Source organism: Narcine bancroftii, chromosome 3 (assembly GCF_036971445.1).
Source record: "Narcine bancroftii isolate sNarBan1 chromosome 3, sNarBan1.hap1, whole genome shotgun sequence".
Taxonomy (NCBI): domain Eukaryota; kingdom Metazoa; phylum Chordata; class Chondrichthyes; order Torpediniformes; family Narcinidae; genus Narcine; species Narcine bancroftii.
The window spans coordinates 254,177,097-254,200,846 of record NC_091471.1 but is presented as its reverse complement, the minus strand read 5'-3'; the positions used below and the strand labels follow the sequence as shown (position 1 = coordinate 254,200,846).

The 23,750-nt window shown below is 43.3% G+C and overlaps 1 protein-coding gene and 1 long non-coding RNA gene across 4 annotated transcripts in view; one reads left to right on the top strand and one right to left on the bottom strand.

Annotated features, from left to right (window-relative positions):
• Window positions 1-23,750, bottom strand: part of LOC138758561 (uncharacterized) — a 79,568-nt gene that overhangs the window by 6,628 nt on the left and 49,190 nt on the right. The window contains exons 2-3 of one of the 3 annotated variants that reach the window (XR_011354347.1): window positions 9,202-9,294; window positions 6,252-6,459 (exon numbers count right to left, since the gene is read on the bottom strand). This is a non-coding gene — a long non-coding RNA (uncharacterized lncRNA). Of the gene's footprint in view, window positions 1-6,172; window positions 6,460-9,201; window positions 9,295-23,750 lie in introns of those variants that run through there. The other 2 variants (XR_011354346.1, XR_011354348.1) reach the window with 2 other exon arrangements.
• Window positions 3,870-8,882, top strand: LOC138758560 (uncharacterized). Its single transcript, XM_069927655.1, has 3 exons — window positions 3,870-4,384; window positions 5,419-5,446; window positions 7,143-8,882. The coding sequence occupies exons 1-3, from the start codon at window positions 4,169-4,171 to the stop codon at window positions 7,544-7,546; spliced, it is 648 nt and encodes a 215-aa protein (XP_069783756.1). The 5' UTR covers window positions 3,870-4,168; the 3' UTR covers window positions 7,547-8,882.

Here is a 23,750-nt window from a genome sequence, read left to right as displayed (position 1 = left end):
CTCCATGTTTCTTAATGGCCTACACTTTACTGTGTACATCTGACCCAGATTCACACTTCTGAAGTGCAACACCTCACACTTATCTGCATTAAATTCCATTTACTGGTCCAATTTCCAAGCTGGTCCAGATCCCTTAGCAAGTTTTGAAAATCATTCTCACAGTACACTACACCTCCTTCCTTGTGTCATCATACAACTTGCTGATCCAATTCACCACAACATCATCTAGGTCATTTATATGGATAACAAACAATAATGGTCCCAACACAGATCCCTGAGGCACATCGCTCAACATAGACCCCCACCCATCACCACGCTCTGTTTTCTTCCACCAAGCCAATTCCAAATTCAGTTTGCAACCTCTCTATGTAGACCTAGTGTCCTAACCTTCTGAACCAACCTCTCATAGAACCTTGTCAAAGGCCTCACTAAAAGTCCATATAGACAACATCCATGGTCTCTCCCTCATCAACCTTCCTGATAAATTCCTCAAAACACTCTACAAGATTTGTTAAACACGACCTACAATGCACAAATCCATACTGATTATCCTTAATCAGCTGATGACAATTGAAGCAACTCTCAGAAATCCTTCAAATAATTTACATACTACTAATATCAGGCTCACTGGCCTATAATGGCTTAGTTTACTCTTGGAGCCCTTCCTAAACAGTGGGACAATATGAGCCACCCTCCAATCATCCAGCACCTGCTCCATGACTAAGGACATTTTGACTATATCCATCAGGGACCCTGCAATTTCAGGACTTGTCCCTCTCAAGGTGAGGGGGAATATCATATCCGGTCCAAGGGATTTGTCTACCTTTATTCATTGCAATGCAGCAAGTATCTCCTTCTCCTTAAACTCCATATGTTCTACAACACTTCTATTTGCTTTCCTTCCAACCTTATTCATGATGCCAGTTTCCTGCATAAGTAGCGATGAAAGAAAATTGTTCAAGATCTTCCCTATTTCTTGAACTGCCACTCTGATTTTCTAGGGGTCCAATTTTATCCTTTACTATCCTTCTACTTTTAAAAATGTTACAAGCCCAGACGACCCTAAAACCCAGCAACAATAGATATTCACCAAGACAAATGGTTACTTAAACAAAAATTGCTTTTAATTATCTTTAAACGTGAAAACAGAATCACACTTTAACTTATCTCTATTAACTTACTTAACCTCCTTCTAATTCTAAGCGGACGTGTGTGTTATGTGTGTGCAAGGTCAGAAAGGTTCTTTGGTTCACAATCCAATCTCACTTCTCATTCCTCCAATTGCCTGGTTGCAGGCACAGAATTTATCATTGATGAAGTTCACCAGGCTTTGGTGCTAGAAAGGTAAATGGTTACCACTCAGGAAGGTTCTTACCTGTTCCCACAAGTGATTCTTGCATTCTGTGAAGCAACTTTCCACAACTATTCTCTAGCTGCTACCATCTATTCTGAATCCCATTTCTATCTTACACTGCATCATGTACATACTAACTTTCTGCTTCGAAGGGTCCAGTTGAGCTGTGACATCATTCTAATTTGAACCTAAAAACAAGCAGCTCTTCCTATATTTCTGGGATTTCCAGGATCCTCTTTCTGTAGTGTATTCAGGGATTTTTTTTGACGTTCTAAAACCAAGTTGAGTCTTCCTTCATTCTTAATGCATTTTCAGTAACCTCCATGACAGGAACTTTAGAGAAAGAAAGAGAAATAGAGAGAATGGCAGAGAATTAAAGACAAAGAAAGAGAAATGAATAAAGGATGCAGAGTGAAAAAAACAAAATAAGAACATGACAGAGATCCTCAGGGAGGTTCATCTGTAAAAGGGAATATAGTTGATATTTTAGGATGATTATCTCCCCTTAGGACTTTGATGGGTTTTCTGTTGAAAGATCGATAATTTGAGATATTATCTCTGTTATGGACTCTCTGTATTTAAACCAGTGGTTTTGAAACCGACATCCCACCTTAAGTAATCCCTATGCACTGGTATTAGTAATGGATTACTTAAGGTGGGATGTGAGTGGGAATAAAAAGTTTGAAAACCACTGTTTTCATCATACTTCATTGACTTGTTATATGCATGCATTTCAGAACTCCAAAGGAAATGGGCCAATGACCATTTTTCTCAAGCAAAATATTTCAGTAATAATTGGGTCTAGAGCAGTTATTCTCAACCTTCCCTTCCCACCCACATCCCACTTTAAGCAATCCTTTACTAATCACAGAGCACCGATGGCATAGGGATTAAGGTGGAATGTGAGTTAGGGGGGCAGTTTGAAAACCACTGATAAAGCATTTATTATTTTTATTTGATATTTCCAACATTTGTACCCTTGTTTTTTTTTCTCTCTGAGAAGCTGTAGGGATATGGGGGGATGTGGACAGGGTGCAGGCCAGTGCATCCAAGCAGAATATTGGTTCAGCACAAACTGGAAGGATTGAAGGACCTGTTTCTGTAGTGTTCTATGTAGACAGTGGATAAAAGATAGTGCGGAGATTAACACAGAAGGGGATCTGGCAAAATGTTGGAGTTCAGCAGCAAGAGAAAGAATAGAAGGGAAACAGAGGGGGATAGCACAGATATCCAGAAATAAAGAATAATATAAAAATAGAAATGGAGACCGAAGGATAGAAATAAAGAGGAAAATAATGGGAAGATATAGATATGGAGAAGTCATGGGGGTGGGGAAAAGACAGTCCAGAAGTTGCAGTTTCCAATACTTACAATTGAACCTAACATTTTCTTGTGTTATCTCTTTACCCATATGATATCTCAAACAGCTTGAAATGATCTGAAAAGATGTAGAGGATCTGAAAAAGTAATAGATGCTTTAACTTGAATGGACCACCATTAAGTTAATCTCTTAATGTTACTGGAGAAGGAAAATCAGAATCGGGTTTATTGTCACGAACATGTGTCATGAAATTTGTTGTTTTGTGGTAGCAGCGTCGAGCAGCACGGGTGTAAGAAATAGCTATCAATCACAATTCAGTAAAAGCAAAATTAAAAAAAAAAAATTTGTTCAAATAAGGGAAAGTGAGGTCACGTCTGTGGTTCACTGTCTATTCAGAAATCTGATGGCGGAGGGGAAGAAGCTGTTTGTGTGACACTGGGTGCTCAGGTTCCTTGTCCTCATCACCTATGACCAGTCTAATGGCTGCAGCTATATTAGACTTTCTTTTTCTGTATTGATCTATTTTTCTCTGGTGATTGCTTCCATCTCATGTCTGCTTATGACTCCTTCTTAATTGCTTTACAGTCCTCTACCACCTTCTTTCCTCATCACCTTGTCCCCATCACCTTGTCCTCACATCAACTTGTCACCCCATCACCTTGTCCTCCCATCACCTCGACCTCCCATCAACTTGTCCTCCCATCAGCTTGTCGCTCCATCAACTTGTCTCTCCATCACTTGTCTCCCCACACCTTGTCCCCATCACTTTGTCCCCATCACCTTGTCCCCCCATCACCTTGTCCCCATCACCTGTCTCCCCATCACCTGTCTCCCCATCACCTTGTTCCCATCACCTTGTCCTCCCATCACTTTGTCCCCATCACCTGTCTCCCCATCACCTTGTCCCCATCACCTTGTCCCCCCATCACCTTGTCCCCATCACCTTGTCCCCATCACCTGTCTCCCCATCACCTTGTTCCCATCACCTTGTCCTCCCATCACTTTGTCCCCATCACCTGTCTCCCCATCACCTTATCCCCGCCCCTCTTTTCTGTCCCTTTTGTTTTGTGTCAGTCTCTCCCTTTACCCATGTGTCACATCCAGTTCACAATTTTCCCTCTCTCACGCTCTCAATTGCCTCTGATGACTTCCTCTGTGAAGTTTCCACGCTCTTCTGCTGGGCGGGTTTAGTTGGTTCTTTTCCCACTCTCCCTTCACGCTGTCGCTCTGTTCCACTGACGGGTCCCTCTCCCCCTGCCGCCGCCGCCGCCCACGCTTCCTCTCCTGACAGCGCCGGGTGGATCCTGGAGAGTGCGCCCCGGGGGAAGTCCAGCTCACAGGCTCTGTCATCACGGAAACTTCCCCGGCGAAGCGAACAAAAAGCCTCAAGAAGCCGGACCGCTCCCAGAACACAACACACACACACACACACACACACATACTAGCCTTTGCGAGTGCGGATCCGAGCAGCGGAGGGGAGCCAGTTTGGGACCATGTTTAAGCCGGAGGATTTGAGCGAAGTGGCCGTGAGCCGGAGCCCGCAGTCGGAGACGCACCAAGAAGCTGGTCCATGCAAGTGTCAGCGCCGCCTTGTCTTGGTCATGTTGGCCTCCGGGCTCCTGCTCTTCATTACTGTCGCCGGACTTCTCTGCGCCTTTTTCTTCTTCGTTTACCCCAAGATAACAGAGGCCAGAATCGTTCGAGAAAAAGTAAGACCCGTCACCTTCTGTGTGGACATTTCCTCTCCGCGTCTGTGACCTTTATTTTATCTGCTTCCACGGTGCATCCTGGCTGTGCCCAGTAATGGATCAAACGTTTTGCAGGCATCAGTTTCTTGGCTCTGTTACTTCAATGTGAGGCTAGGCTGAATGTCAGAGGAGTGGGCATCAGATTGACAGAGACACTCGCAGAGAAGATCCTTGTCAGGGTTCATCCCCAGCAGCAGCGGGACAGAATTCGCCCTCATCTGTTCCTAGGGGACTTCACACTCTGGGTCAGACATCCAGACTGCTGGAAGACCATCAACTGGGTGAAGGACACACTTTGGTCTGGCCGAACCCTGTTGGTCTTTCAGCACACGGAGATGTCGGTAAGGGAATGCTGCGGACTGGCACATTCCAGGCCGCAGGAGTGTGCGCTGAGAGATAGCCTGAGGATTTGGCACAGTCAGTGCGAGGGCCCTGTGATGGTTCTAGTCCAGAACCATCATTGGGCATTGAGGGGGCTGAGATCAAGGGGAAGTCCCTCAACTAACAGAGTGGAGAAGCCCATTGCGTGGATCGCGTAGAAGGTTAGCATCGCGGTTAGTGCCACGCTATTACAGCGCCAGCAAACGCGAGCAGGGTTCAAATCCCATGCTATCTGTCAGGAGTTTGTACGTTCTTTCCATGTCAGTGTGGATTTTCCCCAGGGGCTGTTTCCTCCCTGAGGGGTGCTCACCAGTGAGTATTCAGTGGAAACCGCGGCCATGAAGAGGCGCTTCAAGAAAAAAAGCTCTCATTAATTGATCGATGCATGCAGGAAACTGCAGAGGCAGGAATCTTGAACTCAGGCACACCCTGCTGGATGAACTCAGAGCCGAGCATCATCAATGGCCGAACAAGAACGGTCAACGTTTGATGCCTCTACACGGGAAGCGTCTCCTGTTGATGTTGCCTGATCTGCTGAGTTCCTTGACAGATTTCTATTTGTGTTGCTGCAATCCCAACATCTAATTCCATTGTCTCTTTCGTTTTTCTTGCAGTATGCAGCACATCTCTTAGCGGAGCATGGTAAGTAGATCTTTAAATATCCATAAAATTACTCTAGACAACAATTTTTTTTTCAAAGGGGTTGCTTCCTGAAAAAAATATACGATAGACAACTTCAAGTTGAACACAAAGAGAACTTGCTGTATCACGTAGGAAATTTGGGGTAACATTAAATTAACTTTCATTGAATTTAGCATGTTTCATCGAAAAAACGAGGCCGACATTAGTTCAACTGGTTGGAAAAAATTTGCCCGCTGACTTTCCTTTAAACTCAGCATTTGATGTCTCTTGTGTCAGTGTTCAACAATAGTTGGCCAGCATTGATGGATTCCAGTTGCCCTGATTCCGTGGTCGCAATGTTCCGGTGAAACCTTTCACCGTGTTGGTCACTGACTGCACCAGGATCAGCAGGGAGGACGTCCAAGTGCAAATGCAGAAAATAAATTTGCAATGTCACGCTGCACTTTGTGGTTTTGTCTGCTTGAGGTAGACTTAAAAAGTGACAGGAAATCACAAAAATGGGTTATATCTAAAAAAACGCTTCGTGATAGTAAATTTTAAGGTGAATACATCCAAAAGTGTTCGGGAAGCAAAATCTTTGTTGTCCAGTGTTATTTGTTTATATGTGTGAGGAGGAAGACATGAAAATACTGCAAGAGAAGGAAAGTACTGTATATACTCATGTAATAGTAAACTCCTCCACTTTTTTTGGCACTAGAATCGTGTGTATTCTGTGTGACGCGTGTAAAAGTCGGACCCCCCCACCCCTCCCTTATTTTTGGCCACGACTGCCTGCCAACTGAACTCCCTGACCGTGGAGCCTCACCCCGGCCCCCGCCCTCCAAAGTGTCGACCGTGAATCCTCCTTCTGGTCACCGGCCCTCCGGAGCTCCAATGCCCGAGCCGCAGACTTTCTCCTGGGCCTCGTCCTCCCATCCATCCGAGCTCCCGATGCCCCGAATGCGGACTTACTGCTTTGCCCAGCCGTCCGAGCTCCTGAAACCCTGAACATCGCAGGTACCCAAAAGTATGACCTGTATAAAAGATTTGACCCAAAAAATTGGTCCAAAAACACTGTGACTACTACATATACAGTACCTCTTTGGATGTTTGATGTCAGAGGGGAGAGAGTTTTATTTATGTTTGTCATAATTCTATAACTCGAATTGATATGGTAAATGTTATTAACCATCTCCTTTTTGCTGATTCATTTCCTTCCTTTGCTTTCCCCAACCCTCAATTTCTTTATTTTTAAAATATTTTTATTGGTGTTTACATTATAAATAATTAAAGAGGACAGTTATATATTGTGCTATAAGATTCAAGAGAACATAAAAAGAACTATTACAAAATAAACTTTGACAGTCAGTAAAACATCATCATTGGAACAGAGCAATTAAAGGGCAAGGTTTCAATTTGAACTTGAGAATTACTGTTAATGTTTGAAAAATATCTTTCCAGATTTTTTCTCAGTAGGGCAAGTCCAGAACATGGGAATCAGAGGGAATCACCAGTTTTATATTTGTCATATAGAGAATTTACATTGAAATAAAAACTAGACAATTTAACTTTAGTCATGTGTACTCTATGGACCACTTTAAATTACCCTCAGTTTCTGCCCCAAATATTTGCTGACATAAATTAGCCACTAGAAATTAAGGGACTGTATCATTTGTACCAATCCACTTAATTCAACGGCTTTTATTTCTGTCCATAGATGTCAACCGAACCATAAAATGGTTCAATATCGCTGGGTTGGGAAGCAGCTATGTCGGGTCTGGCTTCCGCTTCGAAAACCAGGAGCTGCACAGCACCAAGGATGGAATGTACTATGTCTATGCCAAGCTTAAAGTAATATGCTCTATTGTGAACAAATGCAACAACAGTTCGACTGTCAAGTTAGAGCTCATGCGGTGCACAGAAAGCACTGAATGTGCCCGCATACTGAATATGGAAGTGAAGATGCCACAGGATGCAGAGAGTGCATTCGACCAGTCCAGCACACTCATCTACCTAGGAGCCAAGAGCTGGCTTCGAGCCAAGATCGACCACCCGGCGCACGATTCCATCATATTGGATTATGAACACGTATATTTTGGAGCATTCCTGATAGGAAGCTAGATTTTCTCCAAGCTGTACAACTGGCAGCACTTTAACAATAACTTTGTATTCTCGTTTGCAGTGTTATAGGTGCAAGTTTTATTTATTGTTATTCCCGCTGTGAGCTCGGCTGATTTATTTGGTTGGGAGAGGGGACGATGCTTGTGACTCACTACATTATTTACAATGAGCATTGAGTCCCTGAGGTACAATGTTTCAATCGGCAAGAGGTGGGCTACTGGGCACGTTAGGTGCCCTCGTCTGATGTTCAGATTATGATACATTCCCGATTTGGGATCCTCTAACTAAACCTCTTTTTTGTAAGAGGTGAAATATTTATGTTAAAAAAAGTGTTGCATTGCACTTTGAGGTGAAGGGTTATTCCTTGAGTCTGCTATGGTGTTAGAGGGAGAAGAAAGGCACTCATCTTGAACAGTTATCTGCATCCTTGTGAAGAAAATTAGTGCGTAAAAGGGAGTTTGCGAGACTGTAAGTTTAAGGTGAAAAAATTAGCAGGCAAGCTATGTGAGGCATCCTGGGACCTTCTGTTTGGGGTCTCAATCCAGTTCTGATAGTCAAAGCACGTAGTTATCTATCTTGTTGTTCCCTTGATAGCAAGATGCCTAAGAGTTGGCAAAATAAAATATGAAAATCTGCAGTCACTGTGATTGAAGGGAAAACACATCAGCTGGTCATTAGTAAAGATAAAGGAATGTTACGGTTTAGAGTAGCAGTTAGCTCAACGCTGATACAGATCGAGACTGAGGTTCAAATCTTGTGCTGTCCGTAAGGAGTTTGTACCTTCTCCCTGTGTCAGCGTGGGTTTTCCCCGGCGCCTCGGGCTTCCTCCCACCGTTCGAACCACACCACAGGGGGTGGGGTTGTAGGTTAATTGGTGTTATTGGGCGGCATGGGATCATGGGCTGAAATGACTTATTAACATGCAATATGTCTACATTTAAAAAAACATAACCATCATTACAGCCCTTTGTAAGAGTTGGCCGATTCAGACTCCCAAGGGTGCACAGATACTTAAGAGGAGTTTTGCCACTCCTCTGGAATCATCTTGGGTGAAATGGTTACGCTAGTCACATGGATGTAATTCTTCTCTCTGTGACAAAGATTATTTCAGCTCTGTACCTCTTCTACTTTGACCAACATAATGGAGACAGGAGTACCAGGCAGTACTCGCACACTCATAAACCCCCTGCAAGCTCCCATGTTTAAATGGGCTGTCTAGCAGTTTTCATGTATTTCCATTGGAGTGACACCATTACCTCACATTTATCGAAAAGAATGTAATGTTTTCATTGAATTTAATTTATTTGCACTAATGTATTGCTTATGTTTACTGTATCATGAGATAAATATAATTTTATTTCAAGTTATTCATCTTTTGGAATATTTATAATGCATAAAACCTTTCTAAATTTAATTTAGTAGCATTATATTTTTCTATGGAGCATAATTCTGTTCAGGTTATGTTGTGCTGAAGTTAAGTAGGGACCATAAGCCTTTGCTATGTTTCAAGAAATGGTACTATTCTTGAAGTGTTTAACTGCAGCGCCCGCCCACAGCATCAGTCATGACCTAGTCGGTGGTGAGTTCAAGTCCAAGAGGCCTCACCACTGATGTGCCTACTCTTTTGCCCCCTGGTCACTTTTCCCCACCATTACCTGGTTTGATCCTTCGTTCTTTGACCTTTGCCTCTGGTACTCAAGTCTGCAGAGACAATACTCTGGTTACACCATGCAACAAAGGGCTTCTCACTGAAAAATAATTAGGGATTATGACAGACAACTTCAAGATGAACACAAAAATAATTTCAGATTTGCTGTATCACATAGGAAGTTGGATAAACATTAAATTAACTTTCATTCCATTTACCATGTTTAATCACATAATGATGCTGACACATTGCATTAGTTCAACTAACATGAAAATGTTCGGTCACTAATTTTCATTTGTACTCAACATCTGATGCCTCTCACGTCAGTGTTTAACAATAGTTGTCCAATATTGATGGATTCCAGTTGTCCTGATACCACATTTCCATGGTTGCAATGCCCTGGTGAAACCTTTCACCATGTTTATCACTGACTGCACCAAGTTCAGTAGGGAAAACGTCCAAGTGCGAAAACAGAAAAATGTACATTCAATTACACGCTGCACTTCATGGTTTTGTCTGCTTGAAGCAGACTTAAAATGTGACAGGAAAATCACAAAAATAGGTTATGTCTACTTGAGATCAGCAGCCCAAAATCCATAAAATACACCCAAACATATTCTGGGAGAAAAATCTGCTTTGTCAGGTGTTATCACAGATCACACTTTCCCTATGGTGACAGATCATGTTATATTTTATATTGTATATAGATATGTTTTAAAGGAGATAAATGGGGGCAGGTTTTTTTAAAGTGTAGATCACATACAGACACTTCAAAAGAGATCACATTTAAAAGGCTGGAGCTCTGCGCAAGCCAGACAGTCCAGGCTCCGAGTGCCTTTGCAAAAACTTTGAAGAATGCTGATAAGGACCTCCCAAATAGGTGTTAATTGGACATGCTGCGGAGTAATGGATTATTGCTTTGGAAAGCAACAGATAAATGAACTCAGAAGATTAGGTCAGGTGCTCCAGTCTGAGTGCAGTTTGCATTTCTAAGAGGGTCTTGTGGTTTTCTCAGGGACAAAGAGAGGGAGAGAGAGATAGAGAGAGAGGGAAAGAAAATTCAGTTCTACAGTTCAGCAGCAGCTGGGACTGGAACAGGACAAGCTGGCAAACTTGTGGAAAAACCCCAGTTTGAAGGTGAGTTGTGAGTTCTTAGTTCAACCTGGTCAAAGCCCTTGTGGTCCATTCAAGAGGAGATGGCTGGCTGTATAATGTTTCACTTGAAATAAGGGAAACAGAAAAGGAACTCTGTGTTTACCAGAATGAAACAGGTTATCATCTGCAAAACCCTGATTAGGCAAGTTTCTTCGGCAAGAGACTGAAGTGGTTGATCGGAAAGAATCAGTTGTGGATGTCCAATGAGCAACAAATCTCTCTCTAAAAACTGACAAGAACCTTTCTGAGCAGTAACTATTTACATTTTAAGCACCAAATCCTGGTGACAATTCATAAATATTAAATTCTGTGCACAGTATAAGAATTGCCTGGTATCGGTGAACTTGGAGGAGTGAGAAGTGAGATTGGTCTATGAATTAAATAACTTTTCTGAACTTACATACATGTGTGCTTAGCATTTGAAGAGGGTTGGTAGGTTAAATTAAGTTAATAGTAATAAGTTAAAGTTGGATCCTGTTGGCATGTTTAAAGAAAATTAAAAGCAACTTTTGTTTAAGTAACCATTTGTTTTGGTGAATTTCTATTGCTGCTGGGTTTTGGTGTCCTCTGGGCCCATAACATTTGAGGAATAGTCTTTTCGGATTGAAAATTGGAGTTTTGGGATCTTAAACTTTTGGAGTTTTTGTGATTTATTAGTTAATTGGTTTTTCCAAGCTAATTTAAAGTGTGTGTGTGTGTGTGTGTGGAAGAACAGCAGCAATGGATGTTAGTACATTTTTGTCACAACCCTCACCTGCAGAGCAAGAGAAAAGAGGAACTGATGGGTTATTTCTAAGGCATTACAGCTGTCTGAAGTCAAATATTGGATGAGGAGAATACAAATACAGAGGATTATACTGAAATATATAGGTGAGGGAAAATTTGTTGAGAAAGACATAAAATTTTCTGGAGGATAAATCTGTTGAATTGCAATTGGAATCAGATAAATTGAGGATGGAAGAAGAAAGAGAGAAACAGAGTTGAAGAAACAACAAAATGAGGCAGATGAGGATGAGAAATAGAGGATACGAGTTAGAGGTAGCTGAAAAACAGGAGGATGATGAAAGCCAAAGAAAATATGAAAGAGAAAGATGGTTTCAATTAGAGAGTTAAAAATTGAGTTGGAGGGTAGTAAGAAAGTTGAGGCTGTAACTCCTGGGGAGAGGTTTTTGGCTAGTAGAGAGGTAAATCTAGTTCCTCCTTTTGATGACCGAGATATGGATACATTTTTTCAACTTTTTGAAAAGATTGCTCTGAGCTCAAAGATGTCCTAGTTTGACATCAAAGCAAGTAGCAAATTATGATACTGTTAAGTAAGCAGTATTGAAAGCTTATGAGTTGGTTTCAGAAACATATAGGCAAAAATTTGGGAGTTTGGTGAAAACATGGAACTAAACATATGGATTTTGCCCTGGGAAAATCTTTATGTTTTGACTGTTGTTGCTCCTCAAAAGGAATAAATAATGATTTTGACAGATTAAGGGAATTGCTATTAATTGAAAAAGTTAAAAGGTGTGTTCCAAATGTGATTAAATTATATCTGGATGAGAGACACATGGGGACGTGGCAGCAAACGGAAAGGTTAGCGGATGAATATGCCCTGATTCACAAAAACAAATTTCAGAATAGTAACCCTTTTCAGAGGGTGGAGAAGTTTGGCGGGCAGCGACCTCCTTCGAAGAAGACCGCAGAGCCCACCTCACTGACAAAAGGCAAAGGAGGAAAAACCCAACCCCAACCAACCAATTTTCCCCTGCAACCGCTGCAACCGTGTCTGCCTGTCCCGCATCGGTCTTGTCAGCCACCAACGAGCCTGCAGCTGACTTGGACTTTACCCCTCCTTAAATCTTCGTCCGCGAAGCCAAGCCAAAGAAAAGAAAGAAAGAATGTGGAGCAGAATAGTAAGCCTGAAATTGTCAGGGGAGAATGTTCAGAGAAAAGATGAAGGTAAGCTGGGAAAGGACAGAACTTCTGGATTTGTATGTCATTTTTGTAAGAAACCTGGTCATGTTATTGCAAATTGTCTGGTGTGGTAAAAGAGATGAGGAAAGGAGGTTTTACCAGAAGCATATATTTGGACTGTTGGATTTAATGAGAGCAGATGTTCCAAACCTGGTAAGGGTGCTATGGATGCTTTCAAACCTTTTGTATCAGAGGTCTTGGTTTCAGTAAAGGAGGGAGAATCACAGGTTTCAGTTAAATTTCTTAGACATACTGAAGCTGTTGTTGGAGAATGTTTTAACTCTTGATCAAAAAACTGACATGGGGAGGTAGAGTCAATATCTCTTCACAACATAGGGCTGAATTCAAAATTAGTTAAAGGACCTGTTGTAGTTGGAATAATTTCAAAGTTACCCAAGCAGGGTGTCTCATTTTTATCAGGGAATGATATGACAGAGGATAAAGTTGGGTCAGTTTTGAGATTAACAAATTAGCTGTTGACGTTGAAGATGATTGTGAGAGATATGGTGATGACATAGACCTGCCCAGAGCTTCTGAAAGAGTCTTGAAAGAGCAGAATAATTGTGAGAGTAAGGATTTCTCTTTGTCAAGGAAAGAGTTAATTCAGAAACAGAGAGTAGATAAGGGACAAAGCAGTAATTGAACAGGAGATTTTAAAAAATGGACTGTGGATATTACTTGAAGGGTGAATTGTTAATGAAACCTTATTTAGAGGATAAGGGTAGTGGAGAACAATCTGTATCCGAGGTGTTAATGGTTGACAGGGTTGAGGAAGTTAAGGATCATAAGATTATGGAATCCGATGAGCGTAACCTGAGAGAAACCATGGTTTTTGTGCACCTGTCTAACTCAGCAAGTTTGGAACATCTGCAGATGAAAAAATTAATTTTGAAATATGCAATTTTGTTTCCTAATGTACAAAGAGAACGTCAGTAATTTATCATGACGTGGATGTGGGAGAAGCAAGTCCCATAAAAAAACAACACCCGTATAGAATAAACATTCAGAAGAGTGAAATCATGGATCAGGAGGTGGAATATATGTAGAGAAATGATATTATTGCACCTTCAAATCAGATTGGAGCTCTCCTTGTGTTCTGGTACCAAAACCAGATGGAACTGTTAGGTTCTGTAGATGTTATAGGACGGTTAATTCAGTAACTAAAACAGATGCTTATCTTATTCTGAGAATATTCTGACAAAATTGGGAAAGCTATATTTCTTACTAAGGTGGATTTGTTGAAGGGTTACTGGTGTGTGCCTCTAACTGAGAGAGGAAAGATTATTTCACATTTTGTAACTCCATCTGGTTTATATGAATATATTGTGTTACCTTTTGGCATGATGTTGCTCCAAGGGTTGACACATACAGATGACACATATTGATGTCTTGGTCTCAAAGAGTGACACATGGGAAGAACAACTGAGGGAATTGGGCAAATTGTTTGCAAGATTATCCAAAACAAACTTAACTGTTAATTTAACTAAAAGTGACACACTTGGGTCATGTACTTGGTCATGGCAAAGTTGCACCTATTCAAGCTAAGGTGAATGCAATTTCTGAATTTCCTATTCCCAATGGCAAAAAAAAACAGTGAGAAGGTTTTTTAGGACTGGTAGGATATTATAGGAAATTTTGGATAAATTTTGCTGAAGTTGCTCATCCTTTAACCAATCTTTTGAAGAAAGATTGTCAGAGAACTTTAGAAAATTTAAAGGAGATGCTATGGCATTACCCTGTTTTAAAATCTCCTGATTTTGACAGACCATTTTCTTTAGCAGTGGATGCCAGTGAGGGGGCAGCAGGTGCAGTTTTGTGACAAAAACTTAATGAAATTGACTATCCAGTTGCCTACTTTTCAAAAAATTTCAATGTTCATCAAAGGAACTATTCCACTATTGAGAAGGAACTGTTGTTTCTTAATATAATACTTGCCCTGCAGAATTTTAATGTATATCTCTCATGAACCAATTGTGATATTTACTGACCACAATCCTCTGGTGTTTTTGAATAAAATGAAGAATAAAAGCAGAAGATTGTTAAATTGGAGTTTAATATTGCAAGAATATAATCTGTAAATTAATCATATCAAGGGGTGTAGAGCTCGTCGAAAGAACCAAAGACTTGTTGATCCAAACCAAGGCTTTTATTAGCAAAAGACAGGAGCTCTTCACAGGTGGCCGACCAGTCCGGAATGATCCGACCTGGCTAGGGACACAACCCTTTAAGGCCCAGACAGTAGTCGTGGCTTAGCTCTCAGTCAATCGTTCTAAGCACAGTCATTACGCTCTAGATATTGTAACTATATACATTGGTGATAGGTCTGTACTATCACAAGGGTACAATTAATGTAGCAGCAGATTGTTTGCAAAGATGTTAAAATTGATCACGTATAGAAATATTACTCTCAACATTGGGGTACATTGCGATAATGTTATATATAGTGTGTTGTTATCATTTTAGTGAATGTAAAGTCAGTTTAGTTATAACTGAATTTTAACTTGAGTTAAAATTATTTTATAGTGGGGAAAGTGGGACAGTTATGTTATATTTTATATTGTATATAGTTATATTTTAAAAGGAGGTAAATTATGGCAGGTTTTTTTTAGTGTAGGTCACATACAAACACTTCAAAACAGATCTCATTTAAAAGGCTGGAGCTCTGCTCAAGTCAGACAGTCCAGGCGGAAGAATGCTTAAAAGGACTTCCCAAGTAGGTGTTAATTGGACATGCCGTGAAGTAATGGATTATTGCTTTGGAAAGCCACAGATGAAGATTGGGTCCAGTGCTGCAGTCTGAGTCCAGTTTGCTGTTCTAAGAGAGGGCAATATGGTTTTCTCATAGAGACAGAGAGAGAGAGAGAGAGTGAGTAAGAGAAAGTGAGAATTCAGTTCTACTGCTCAGCAGCAGCAGCTGAGACTGGAACAGGACAAGCTGGCAAGCATGTGGAAAAACCCTATTTTGAAGACAGGTTGTGGGTACTTAGTTCACCCTGGTCAAAGCCCTTGTGGTTCATACAAGAGGAGATGGTTAACTGTATAATGTTTCACTTGAAATAAGGGAAACAGGAAAGGAACTCTGTGGTTACCTGAAAGAAAGAGGTTATCATCTGAAAAACCCTGATGGGGCAAGTTTCTTCAGCAAGGCACTGACGTGGCTGATTGGAAGAATTAGTTGTGGGTGTCCAATGAGCAACAAGTCTCTTTCTGAAAACCAACAAGAACCTTCCAGAGTGGTAACCATTTACCGTTCAAGCACCAAAGCCTGGTGAAATTCATAAATGTTAAATTCTGTGCACAGTATAAGAATTGCCTGATATCGGTGAACTTGGAGGAATGAGGTGAGATTGGACTGTGAATTAAAGAACTTTTCTGAACTCACACACACATTACATACACGTACGCTTAGAATTAGAAGGGGTTTAAATTAGGTTAAGGTAATAGTAATAGGTTAAAGTGTGATCCAAAGCCCTTTCCTGCTCACGGTGTCGAAGGCTTTGGTGAGGTCAACAAAGGTGATGTAGAGTCCTTTGTTTTGTTCTCTGCACTTTTCTTGGAGCTTTCTGAGGGCAAAGACTTGCCTCGGATGTCCCCCAAAGTTCCTCAACATGGTTGTCCAACTGCACGAAAACCAACAAGGTCGGGTCAGATACAGCAATGAGCTCTCTGAACCCTTCTCCATTAACAATGGCGTGAAGCAAGGCTGTGTTCTCGCACCAACCCTCTTTTCAATCTTCTTCAGCATGATGCTGAACCAAGCCATGAAAGACCCCAACAATGAAGACGCTGTTTACATCCGGTACTGCACGGATGGCAGTCTCTTCAATCTGAGGCGCCTGCAAGCTCACACCAAGACACAAGAGCAACTTGTCCGTGAACTACTCTTTGCAGACGATGCCGCTTTAGTTGCCCATTCAGAGCCAGCGCTTCAGCGCTTGATGTCCTGTTTTGCGGAAACTGCCAAAATGTTTGGCCTGGAAGTCAGCCTGAAGAAAACGGAGGTCCTCTATCAGCCAGCTCCCCACCATGACTACCAGCCCCCCCCACATCTCCATCGGGCACACAAAACTCAAAACAGTCAACCAGTTTACCTATCTCGGCTGCACCATTTCATCAGATGCAAGGATCGACAACGAGATAGACAACAAACTCGCCAAGGCAAATAGCGCCTTTGGAAGACTACACAAAAGAGTCTGGAAAAACAACCAACTGAAAAACCTCACAAAGATAAGCATATACAGAGCCGTTGTCATACCCACACTCCTGTTCGGCTCCAAATCATGGGTCCTCTACCGGCATCACCTGCGGCTCCTAGAATGCTTCCACCAGCGTTGTCTCCGCTCCATCCTCAACATACATTGGAGCGACTTCATCCCTAACATCGAAGTACTCGAGATGGCAGAGGTCGACAGCATCGAGTCCACGTTGCTGAAGATCCAGCTGCGCTGGGTGGGTCACGTCTCCAGAATGGAGGACCATCGCCTTCCCAAGATCGTGTTATATGGCGAGCTCTCCACTGGCCATCATGTCAGAGGTGCACCAATGAAGAGGTACAAGGACTGCCTAAAGAAATCTCTTGGTGCCTGCCACATTGACCACCGCCAGTGGGCTGATATCGCCTCAAACCGTGCATCTTGGCGCCTCACAGTTCGGCGGGCAGCAACCTCCTTTGAAGAAGACCGCAGAGCCCACCTCACTGACAAAAGACAATGGAGGAAAAACCCAACACCCAACCCCAACCAACCAATTTTCCCCTGCAACCGCTGCAACCGTGTCTGCCTGTCCCGCATCGGACTTGTCAGCCACAAACGAGCCTGCAGCTGACGTGGACATTTACCCCTCCATAAATCTTCGTCCGCGAAGCCAAGCCAAAGAAAAGAAAGTGTGATCCTGTTTTCATGTTTAAAGATAATTTAAAGCAACTTTTGTTTAAGTAACCATTTGCTGGGTTTTGGGGTTCTCTGAGCCCAATACACCGCACATGCACATTTCATCCCAGCAGTCACTCCTTGATTTCTCTGTCCAGCTTTTGATGATACTGAATGCAGGTTACAGTGGCAAAAAGTTGTTTCTATCTTGTTCTCAGCCTTATTTTAGAATATCTCTCATCTATTCTTTCCACTATTCTCCTTCATCTCCTGAATGGTCTGACACATTGGGTATGCTCCTCAGGGGCTTGTTTCCTCATGCCCATCTGGGTAGGCCACATACATGTATTGAGGGTTCGTGTGGAGGAGCTGAAGCCTTTCAACCAGGGGGTTGGTTTTAAGGCCGCTTATATTTTTGTAGTAGGACCGGCTCTGGAGTCGTTAACCAGGAGGGTAGAGTGGACTTCCTGGGTGGGGAGAAAATTCTTTCATGAGGAGTAGTACATAGCAGAGATCAAGTGGTATGGACGACCTCTGGAAGGATCTCCTGGTAGGGAGAGACAGGCAGTCCCCTGGACTTCAGAGCAAGGAAGATGGCCTTCTCTCTTTCTATCTGACTGTTCCACCGGGGATTATAAATGGTGATCCTCCTGGTGGTGATACTCCTGGCCAGCAGGAATTGGCACAGCTCATCGTTCATAAACGAGGACCCCTGGTCGCTGAGGATGTACAATGGATCCCTGAACAGGGTGAACAGGTTGCGCAGGGCCTAAGTGACAATGATGGTGGTCATGTCAGGGCAGGGGATGGCAAAGGGGAACCACAAATACTCATCTATGACTGTGAGGAAATATATATTGTGGTTGGTGGAGGGAAGGGGGCCATTGAAGTCCATGCTCCGGCATTCGAAGATGTGTGTGGTTTTTATCAGGTGCACCCTGTTTGGTTCTAGAAGTGCAGCTTGCACTCCGCACAGACCCTGCATTTCCTGGTCATGTTTCTGACATCCCCAAGGTAGTTTGGCAAATTCCGAGATTTGATAAAGTGAAAAAAATCTCGTGGCACCAGGGTGGAAGAGGTCATTGTGGAGGGCTTTGATGTGATCCACCTATGCGCTGGCACATGTCCCTCATGACAGGGCATCTGAGGGCTCAGAGCTTCCCCGGCCAGTATAGGATGTCGTAATTGTAAGTGGGCCTCCACCTTAAAATTTGATCGTTCTTTACCTTGCCCCAATGTTTAATGTTGAACATAAATGCCATGGCCAGTTGAGCAGAGTAAAACATCTGCCGGCCAGGTAATTTCCATATTGTCTCAACTATCACCTAAACCTCCTTCTTTATAGAGGAGTGTTGGACTTCAGGGCCCTGGAAGGTATGGGCAAAAAAGGCAACAGGATGGCCTGCCCGATTAAGGGTGGCAGCCAAGGCGAAATCAGATGCATCGTTCTTTACATGGAAAGGGACAGATTCATCCTCTGCTCAAGTTGCGGCTTTTGTGATGTCCTCCTTTATGCAGCAAAAGGCTGCTTGTGCTTCATTTGGTAAGGAGATGGACCTGATAGGGGGTGGCCTTTGTCCACATAATTTGGAATTTACTGGCGTGATAAGAAAAGAACCCCAGACAACTTTTCAGGGCCTTGAGGTCTAGCAGAGGCTGCATGCAATGAGGGTCTGGACCAATGACCTCATTCTCCATGATGCAGCCAAAGATTGCCAGTCAGGTAGTCCAGAAAACCCACTTATCCTAATTATAGGTCAGATTCAGGTATTTGGCAGTGGTGAGGAATTTCTGGAGGTTTGTATCATGATCTTGCAGGTTGTGGCCATAGATCGTGAAATTATCCAGATATGGGAAGGTGGCATGTGGGCCATCTCCCATTGGAAGATGGAAACACCATTGGTGACACCGAAGGGGACTCTGAGGAAGTGGTAGAGGCAGCCACTCACCTTAAAAACTGTGTACTGACGGTCCTCAGGTCAAATGGGGAGCTGGTGGTAGGCAGATTTCAGGTCTATTGTGGAGAACACAAGATACTGGGTGATCTGGTTAACCATATCCGTGATGCGAGGGAGGGGGATAAGCATCCAACTTCCTGTAGTGGTTTATGGTTTGACTATAGTCTATTACCATTCTGTGTTTACCCCACCCTTGACCACAACAATCCCCTCATTCAGGAGTCATCATACCTCTGTCTTTATAAACACCCTGTCCTCCTCACTGTATCACCTACTTTGGGTGGTGACCGGCTTACAGTTTGGGGTAATGTTGGTGAACAGCAGTGGGGGTCGATGCAGAGGGTAGAGAGACCATGTTGGGTCAGCAGGGGGGAGAGGGGGTGGAGGGGTGGCAGAGTGGCTGGTTAAGGAACTCCGGGTTGCTGAATGTGAGGGGTGGGCGATGGCTGTCAAATTGCCTAGTGATACTCTTTAAGTGGCTCTGAAAATTTAGCCCCAGCAGTACCGATGTGCAGAGCTGTGGCATAATGAAGAACTTAAAGTCTCTATATGTCGTGCCTCGCATGGTTAGAGTCACCGTGGTATAGCTGTTAGGCTAGGGCGACTTTGTAGGTGACCAATTTTGCCTCAAGGGAGTAACATTGGACAGTGTCAGGATGAATAAAGTTCTCAGTGCTCCTGCTATTGAAAAGGCATTTAGTCACCGGTCATTGATGGAGATGTCCATCATGGAGTGGTCGAGTGGTGAGGGCTGTTCTCGTCCAGCACCCCTGAAGTCAGTGTCAGTCTAAGGTCTGATTCTCCATCTGGAGGCATGATTGCGGTGCCCACATGGTGGTGTGGACTCCCCAGAAGTCAACGGTATCTAATATGGCAGCCCCATGTCATAGCGTGGTTGTCATCGGAAGATGCCAGCATGAAGATGGCGGCTTTCCTGCCATGTACGCAGCGGTGCTGGGGCTGGAGGGCTGTGATTGACATACTTTTGCATAGTAGCTTTTCTTCCTGCACTTGGAGCATGTCATGTCTCTCACCAGGCAGCGTCTTTTACCTTGCTGTAGAAGTAGCATTGCGGGTGCTCCTGGGAGATGGTGGTAGTGGACCGGTGGCCTGTAGACCCATGTCCTAGGATGGCAACCCCCATGTGGGCGCATTCACAGCATATGCTCCCGTGTTGCAGAGGGATATCTTCAGCAACTTTGCAAGATGGATCATCGCCCCTTTTATGTCTAACTTACTCTGCTTGAGTAGCCTCTGGCGCACATAGTCAGATCTGATGCCTGCAACATAGATGTCCCATATCATGTCTTCTGTGCTTCTGATACTGCCTGGAAGTTGCATGCCCGTGTGAGTCCACGCAGGGCCCAGCGGAACTCATTGCCATATTTTCCCGGTCGCTGTCTATGGGTGGCCAGCATACTTCATTACATTTCTCCCTGGAGAATGTCCATTGCTTCCATGTATGTGGTGGCATCCCTGATCATTGGGAACACTCGGGATCTGATTTTGTTGAAGAGAGATACAGTCTGCTTGTGTCAGTGGCCATGATACCGGCTCAGTTTTGTAGGAAGACCTCGAAACTGCATAGCCAGAGTTCGAAGCTGTCTGAGGTTTCAAGCAACTGGGGATGGATTTCCAGATGTCAGGTTTCAGGAGTTGGCCCATTATTGGTGATGAAAACCAAAATATTCTGAATAAAACTGATGTGCAGTCAATAAATAACTTGAGAGGCTGAAAGTGAATCACTGATCTACATGTTTTTATTCACAATGGACAGGGACCTCATCTCATGCCATGACCTGGGCTTTCTGAGGAATGGTCAAGGAGTTAGAGGCTTTATTCAAGGTCAAAGAGGGAGGGGCCACAAGTACAGTCACAGGATGGGGTGGAACCAGGTAATCAGGAATACAGCAGTTCAGCAATTCACTACACAGATAACAAATGTAAACAAACTGACTGTGCAATACAGGGAGAACAAAAAAAATCAATAAAGTGCATGAGTCCTCAAATGAGCCTCTGAGTGAGTTTGTTGTTAAGGAGTCTGATGGTGGAGGGGTGGCAGCTGTTCCTGAACCTGGTGGTGCGAGTCTTGTGGCACTGATACCTCCTTCCTGATGGCAAGAGCGAGAACAGATCATGTGCTGGGTGGTGTGGGTCCTTGATGATCGCTGCTGCTCTCCCACGGCAAAGTTCCATGTCAGTAGTGGGGAGGGTTTTGCATGTGGCAGAGAGGATCATTGGATTCCTCCGAAGCCCATTGACAGGATCTACCCAGATCATTGTCTGAAGAGGGCACGCAAAATCATCTTTCAGCTGCTCCCATTGGGAAAGAGATACAGGAGGATCAGAGCCAGCACCACCAGGCTGAGGAACAGCTTCTTCCCACGGGCAGTGAGAACGCAGAACTTCTCACACTAACCATCCAGGCCTCTCTTATGTAGAAGACAAAATTTATTTTTTTAATTGTATGGATAAAATACTTGTCCTGTTAAGTATTGTTTGTTTCTATGTGTGTTATGTCTGGTTGTGTGTCTGCTTGTTTTGCACCGAGGACCAGAGAACGCTGTTTTGTTCATTTGTACTCATACAATTGGATGATAATAAATTTGACTGGACTTGACATGACAATCTGACAAAATAGCGTACTCAGGCCTTCGGTGCAGACACACAACCAGACATTATACACATAATGACAAACAACACATATGCAGGACAAGTATCGATATATACAAATAAATAATTAAACATTGCTTGCTGAATATGGGAGTTAGTGTGAGCAGTTCCTTTGGTCGTTCAGCATTCTCACTGCCCGTGGGAAGAAGCTGTTCCTCAGCCTGGTAGATCGACACATATTCACCTCTCCTCCCCCTCACCAATCATCCCCTTTGTACCTATCCCTGTGACCACAGGGATGCTCCATTTGCGCCCTCCTCCCACACCACCATTCAGGGCCTCAAACAGTCCTTCCAAGTGAAGCAACATTTCACTTGTGAATCTGCAGGGGCCTTCTACTGCATCTGGTGCTCCCGCTGTGGTCTCCTCTGCATCGGAGACACTGGACGCAGACTGGGAGATCACTATGTTGATCACCTCAGCTCTGTCCACCACAATGGCATAGATCTCCCCACCCCATTCCCTTGTTGACATATCTCATGCACTGCCAGGCTGAGACCACCTGCTATTTGGAGGAACAACACCTCATCATCTGTCTGGACACCCTCCAACTGGATGGCATTAACATCGATTTCTCTGGCTTTCATAATCCCCCCTCTCAACTTCTTTCCCTGTCATCTAACCCCAGCTCCCTCTCTCTCTCTCTCTCTCTCTCTCTCTCTCTCTCTCTCTCTCTCTCTCTCTCTCTCTCTCTCTCTCTCTCTCTCTCTCTCCCTTACTCTCCTTCTGCACAGACAAAACAAATTCTCAGATCTCCACATTAGCATCTTTTGTTGCTCTGGACTCCTCCGCCAGTGGCACTGCCTGAGATTTCCTGCTTTTAGCCTATTCTTTGCTTATTCCTTGAAGAAGGGCTCAGACCTGAAATGTCAACCAATACATCTTTGTCTGCTATGGGCGCTGCAAGATAGCTGAGTTCCTCCAGCATTTCTGAGTGTTTTACTCAGTTTGGCTCTTTCCCAATGGAAGCAGCTAAAAGCAGCTGTGTGTGGGATGAACAGGGTTCTCAATGACTTTGTGTGCCCTCTTCAGCCCATGTCAATGGAGGGGAGCAATTCTCTCGGCTGCTCTTACGGTCCCGGGGATTTCCCTCCGATCCACTTCTCTGCAGCTAGGATACTTTCGATAGAGCTCCCAGAGAACGTTGACATGATGGAGGCCAGTAGCTTTGCGCACCTCAGTCTTCTCAGGAAGTGCAGTTGCTGTTGCGCCTTCCTGGCAAGTTGAGGAGAAGTTGTTTGTCCACCATAGATCACTAGTTCAGTGAGTACAAAGATAAACGTTATGGATCTTTGTTCATGCTAATGGCTGGAAAACTGCTGACATTCAAAATAGGTACAACTACTGAAGTCTTTGGCATAACTCTGAGACGGTCTTGGAAATTATTTGAGTTTATTGGAACACTTAGTTCTAGTTTTATATGTTCTATTTTGATAAACATTTCCATGCAGTAGCTGTAAATTAATCAGAAGCCTGGAAATGAGAATATATTTTTGTTCCTAAATGACAATGCTATTAATGTCATCTCTGAATTGTCAGTACTAAATAAGCAGATCTTTTCATGTAAGATCCTTCTTGCACCAAGTGTTAATTCGAGTGTTCTTTCAGTTGGTGATGGAAGATCGTCACAAGAAGAACAAGAGGAAAATTTGGGGAAAAAGTTCCATTGAATTCGTACTTAACAACACAGATAAGTGAAGTAAAAACAGAACCATTGAATATTAGGGGAAAGAAATTACAAAAGTAAATCCAAAGAAAATTAAGGCGTAAAAGAGCTCTGAAGTTCAGTTTCAAGCATTCACTATCCTCTCACAGATATTCGCATCAGCGAATTCTTTTGGAATCCAGTAAAAGCACACATTTTACTTATTGTTTATTTAGACATTTGTTCATTTAAATCGGTACGGACTAGAAGGGCCAATATGGCCTGTTTCCATACT

What these genes read in the sequence shown, in the direction of transcription:
- LOC138758560 (XM_069927655.1), top strand. Translation starts at nt 4,169, where the DNA reads ATGTTTAAGCCGGAGGATTTGAGCGAAGTGGCCGTGAGCCGGAGCCCG. An exon ending in CCAGAATCGTTCGAGAAAAA is followed by an intron (nt 4,385 to 5,418) that starts GTAAGACCCGTC and finishes TTTTTCTTGCAG; the next exon opens with TATGCAGCACATCTCTTAGC. An exon ending in ACATCTCTTAGCGGAGCATG is followed by an intron (nt 5,447 to 7,142) that starts GTAAGTAGATCT and finishes TTCTGTCCATAG; the next exon opens with ATGTCAACCGAACCATAAAA.